This window comes from Gymnoscopelus braueri, assembly GCF_963280865.1.
Source record: "Gymnoscopelus braueri genome assembly, chromosome: 4".
Taxonomy (NCBI): Eukaryota; Metazoa; Chordata; class Actinopteri; order Myctophiformes; family Myctophidae; genus Gymnoscopelus; species Gymnoscopelus braueri.
Window position 1 is genome coordinate 59,008,151 of NC_137605.1, and position 6,000 is coordinate 59,014,150.

Here is a 6,000-nt window from a genome sequence, read left to right on the forward strand (position 1 = left end):
AATTGTACTTAAGTACAGCACTTGAGTAAATGTACTTAGTTACTTTACACCACTGCACACACACACAGTGACCAACACAACACATACATACAGTACATACATACAGTGAGCACGGTTAACTATGATTACGTTTTCTGATAAACTTATGTTGGCCCTGTCCGTCGCTCCTTGTGGGCAGACAGAAGTGTTCTGAGCAGACGTGTTCTGAAGCAGCTCTGCAGTTTATCCTTTTCTCTCTTCACTTTTACCTTCTTTTTTTCTTTTTCTGCTGTGACTCATAACTTCTGGCCAGGCTTGGCATGTTATGGAGTCATAGTTTTTCTTGCCTTGTAATGCTGTATACGGCAGTATAAAGGTAAATGTATATTAGCCTGGTAAACCCCTCCCTCCGGAAATCTCATTTGTATTTGATTTCAGGAGTCTGGCCGCCTGTTTGCCTTTTTTTCTGTGGCCGGGAGCTGGGCGGGATTAGTACCGTTGACTGACAACCCCTTCAGCCAATCAGCAGTTTGTTCCCCTTCAGCCAATCAGCAGTTCGTTCACCACCACCAGAGCAAGGGGACTTTTGAAAGGGCCATGCTGAAAATCGAATGCTTTATTAAGACGACCCGTGCTATTAAAATAGCACGGGTCTGCTGGCGGAGACCTGTGCTCCGAGGAGCACATTTTCTAGTTTTTGTTGTTTTATTGTCTTTGTGTTTGTTCGTTTAGTTTTTCTCGTTAATGTAGTCTGTTATATTTGTTTGTTGTTGTCTTCTGTTGTTTTCTGTTGTTTGTTTTTTGTTGTATTTTCTTACAAAGTTCTTGATAGTTATTCAAAGGTAAAAAGGGTAGGCAAAATAAGCTAAGGCTTCAGCCTACACCTTTTTGGTCTATGTTTCTATGACAACTAATGAAGGCTTTGAATTGATATGCTTTGAATTGACCAAAATAAACTACTACTACTACTACTACTACTACTACTACTACTACAGTACTTTTTAACTCTGTAACTCTGAACTGCTGTGCTGTCTCATGGGCGACTGATTTCCCCCCCACAGGATCGGGGGGGAAATAAAGGTATATATTGCTATATCAGTGGTGCTCAAAACGTTTTCATGTCAAGGACCCCCAACATGATATGTATTTGGCCACCGACCCCCATCTCAAAATATGTGTTCCAGGGCCCCAGAAGCAAAGATTTGAGTAAAAAAAAAATATTAAAAAAAAAATATATATGCTATGAGCTTGTATATCTGCTATTTTTGAAAAATCGCACATACACTCATATATATAGCTAAAACCAGTTTTAATGGGTTAACCCATTTAAGTTTTATTAAAACATTGTGTGTGTGGGGGGGAGGGGGCACACACAGGCGTCACGCGCACACACACACACACACGCACGCACACGCACGCACACGCACACGCACACGCACACGCACACACACACACACATACATCACGACAAACGCCATAAGTGTGTGCACATGGCCTGCAACATAGACAGAGATACAGCATCACTGTATGGGACTAGGGCTGGTAACTTTCCTCAGAAATGATATTCGAATATTGGTCTTAAAAATTGGCAGATATTCAAATATATTTGAATATTATTATTACTATAAAAAAGTTTATATTTTTTTATGTTTATTTGACAGGGACAACACAAACAACAATGTATCAAGAGCTCGGATCCAATAAAACATATTTTGTTTGTTTTTATAACTTCATACATTGTTTTTTGTATTTTCCCAATATGAATAATATTCGAATATCAAATATTCGTTTACCAGTCCTACATGGGACAGACACATCTTCAGTTGAGAGAGAGAGAGAGAGAGAGAGAGAGAGAGAGAGAGAGTTTTTAATTTGGGTTGAACTACAGCTGCACATGCCATGAGTATAACTCCTACTAAAAGAGGATGTCCTGCTATATAGACGAATCCACATACGCGCTGCCTGTAGGCAGCCATAGCTGCGGTGTCAACGCTCCGCACCGCGACACCGCAGCAATGGCCGCCTACAGGCAGCACGTCTGTGGATTCGTCTATAGACGGCAAGAACACCCAGTTACAGAAAGTCACAGGCTTGTTTTAAAAACAAGATGTGTGCTCTGCCATCACAGATAATAACTTCAGTGTCAAAAATGACTTGCTTTCAAACAGATGAACAATTAACAACTGAGTTAGATCTACTCTGAGGTTGAATGTCTTTGTGTGACTGTTGAGATTGTATGACACTACAGTCTACTGAGTCATTGTGATGTGCATGTGTTGCATTGCACGCACTTACGCTCGCTCACTCGCACTTACGCTCACACGCACGCACGCACGCACGCGCGCACGCACACTCACGCGCACACACACACACACACACACACACACACACACACACACACACACACACACACACACACAGCAGTAGTTTCACAATTCCTTTGTAGCTCAACTAACTTTTAAACAAGGCCAAAGGAAAACTTAAAGGTCTGGTGAAATGAAAAATATATATACCTAAGAATAGATGCCAAAATAATTGGGGGAAAAAAACTTTTTGTGTATATTTATATCAAAAGTCCCTAAAAAGCCAATCTTAATGACTTCCTGTGAACGAAAACCTGCTGTGATGGCATAGACTCTTCTGAATCTAAATTAATCTTGCTTTTGTTCACCTGTGTGATGTTCTTTAGCTCCGACGGAACCTCTCCCTCCGCTGTATAGCTCCGAGATGAGGTTCCTCGTTTGTCGGTGCCGTTTTATCAGGACATTGTCGCACATTTTCCACTTTACATGTTTCTTACCCCTTTCTGCACATCGTATCCAAAAAGTAAAGGTTTTCTGAAATGCTCACAGATGTTTGAAATTTTACCGTACAATAAAATCTATCCAACGAGTTGAAAAAAGCGTTTAAATCGCTTCTCTCCTCAGCCGGTTCCATAATATTATGCATTAGAAGATGCAATTCAACATTTGACCAGTAGGGGAATCAGTAATGTTATATCTACGGGCGCAACTTCCGGCTATGTCTTAAAAACATGTAACCGGATGAGGACAGAGGCGAATTAAATACTTTTTTCTACTCGTTGGATAGCTTTTATTGTGCGCTAGAACTTAACATCTGAGAGCATTTCAGAAAACCTTTACTTTTTGGATACGATGTGCAGAAAGGGGTAAGAAACATGTAAAGTGGAAAATGTGCGACAATGTCCTGCTAAAACGGCACCGACAAACGAGGAACCTCATCTCGGAGCTATACAGCGGAGGGAGAGGTTCCGTAGGGACTACATATTATTCAAAAACAGTTGATTTTAATTACAGAACTACTCCGTTTTTAATCTTATTCAAGATGACGTCCAGACGGTGTATTACTCATTTTAAACTTAATCTGCACACAAAAATATGTATCTGAAAACATTATAGGTTAGAAATAAGCCACATAAGTAGCATATATGCTTAGCTGGCTGTCTCTGTCTCCCTTGTAAACAAACACTAGCCCTGCTGCACATGGCTGCAGTGATTGAGATTCCAGCGTCCCATAGCCTGAAGGGATGGGACCTTCTGATTGGTTGAGACCAGGTTGAGACGATGGTTCAGACTGAAACTTCTAAATAAAATGACCAAAAATGTCATTTCACTGGACCTTTAACAATCGAACAACACGTTCTAGGAAAACGTGCCTATTAAAGTGTCCATTACTGTAAAAGAATAAATAAATGAATGGGTTTGTTCTGCAGTTCTGCTCTAACTGACATAATACAGTTTCAAGCAAGCTCTCCTTTAGAAGGAGAATGAGAATGGCACTTTGTCTTTTGAGATGGGGGTCCGCTGCCAAACATGTATCCATTTGGGGGTCCTTGACATGAAAAGGTTTGAGAACCACTGCTTTAGAATGAGCTGGAGTTTATTTAACCACTTAAACCCTCTACACCACTGTGGGTCGGGACCCATGTTTGGGTCGTGGACCAATTTTAATGGGTCGCAAGTAAAATGTCCTTAATTTTTTTATTCCTCACTTATTTTCACTCATTTATTCCTTACTTACTTAATTATTTAAAAAAAATAGTTTAAACAAAGTAAATCACAACTTTTCATTAAAAAAACAACTATTAAAAAACAACATTTCATCAATTAAAACATTTTTCAAACGTATTTCATGAATAAAATGAAATAAATAAAATATTTGCCATGAATAAATAGTGAATAGTGAAAATAGCAGATCTACAAGCTCACAGTGCGTCACAAAGTGGCACGCTGTGAGCTTGTAGACCTGCATGTTCACAAGTTCATGTCCCAGCCGGGCAAATGTCTAATTTCTCTTTTTGGGTCTCGAGCTAAAAAGTTTGGGAACCCCTGCTCTAGGCTGGACCTGAGTTGACTCTGACTACAAGGACTGCTTTTTTTCTACACCAGCAGTGGTGGAAAAAGTACTCAAATGTTTTACTTAAGATAAAGTATCAATACTGCAATGTAAAAGTACTCTGTTACAAGTAAAAGTAAAAATGTACTTGAGTAAAAGTACAAAAGTATTGGTATCAAAATGTACTTAAAAGTACCAAAAGTAAAAGTACTAAAAAGTTTGAAAATAGCAGATTTGTGAGCTTGTAGATCGGCTATTTTCAAATAGCCTGTGTATACAATAGGGCTAAAGTGGTTAATATATGTTTTATAATGTAATATTTTATATCTGCAAAGTAACTAGTAACTACATGTTTCAAATAATAGTAGAGTAAAAGTACAACATTTGCCTCTGAGATGTAGTGGAGTAGAAGTAAAAGTACTGGAAATTGGAAATACTCCACTGAAGTTAAAATACCTCAAAATGGTACTTAAGTACAGTACTTGAGTAAATGTACTTAGTTACTTCACACCACTGTACACCAGATGTGTGTGCTTGCAGATTAACAGAACATTAAAAGCAAACGTTTATAAACACCACTGTTTATACTCAAGTACCGTACTTAAGTAAAATGTTGAGGTATTCTTTTTTTTACTTTACTGGAGTATTTCCAATTTTCAGTACTTTTACTTACTCCACAGAGGCAAATATTAGACTTTTACTCCACTACAATCATTAGAAAACTTGATTATTATGGTTTATACAAGCTGCTTTTTAGATTTAGATTTGTATTTCTAAACATAGCCTACATAATGTAGGCTAATAAATAGAGAGCTTAAGTGGTTAATGTAGGCTACATGAACCACTTAAGCTCTCTATTTATTGGCTATTTGAAAACAGCCGATCTGCTATTTTCAAAAGATTTGTATACATTTGACAACTTGTGAAAGGGACATTCTGCATAACGAGTAGTCTATTTTTACTTTTGGTTTGGTTTAAGTAGGCTACATTTTTGATGGCAATACTTTTGTAGGCCTACTTTTACTAAGGTAAATTCTGAATACCGGACTTTTACTTGTAACAGCTTAGGCCTATTTATACATTGCGGTATGGATATTTTTACTTAAGTATAAAAAAAGAGAAAGACTACTTTTTCCACCACATCCCATAGGTAGCCTACCTTGCATGTCTTGTTTGTCCAGCGGCTCACATTCTGCGACCCACACACACAAGCAGAGGATCAGCAGCATCACACCCACGATGTCCACCCACTATTATAATCCAAAGGGAACCAAGACAAACGTCCACGATCGTCCCCAAAATATAGTGACGTTTCCAGATGTTGCACCCCTATACTGCCGCCGCTGGATGAATGAATGAATGAAAGACGATGATGTCCTCCAAGGGGGGGGGGGGGGACGCGACCACCGCACGGTGCTGTGTGTGTGTGTGTGTGTGTGTGTGTGTGTGTGTGTGTGTGTGTGTGTGTGTGTGTGTGTGTGTGTGAGTGACGTGTGTGTGTGTGTGTGTGTGTGTGTGTGTGTGTGTGTGTGTGTGTGTGTGTGTGTGTGTGTGTGTGTGTGTGTGTGTGTGTGTGTGTGTGTGTGTGTGCAGTGTTGGCTTATCCAACGGGCTTGAGAGGTGCTGAAGCACAGGGCACCAACCTGGGGGGGAACCAAACGGCGT

General features: G+C 39.5%; 1 protein-coding gene across 1 annotated transcript in view; it reads right to left on the reverse strand.

The window, feature by feature from the left end:
- Window positions 1-5,780, reverse strand: part of thbs3a (thrombospondin 3a) — a 115,463-nt gene extending 109,683 nt beyond the window's left edge. Inside the window, exon 1 of the mRNA XM_080427260.1 lies at window positions 5,495-5,780. Coding sequence (XP_080283386.1) covers window positions 5,495-5,564 — 70 coding nt within the window. The 5' untranslated portion in view covers window positions 5,565-5,780. The remainder of the gene's footprint in view (window positions 1-5,494) is intronic.
- Between the last annotated feature and the right edge of the window lie 220 nt (window positions 5,781-6,000).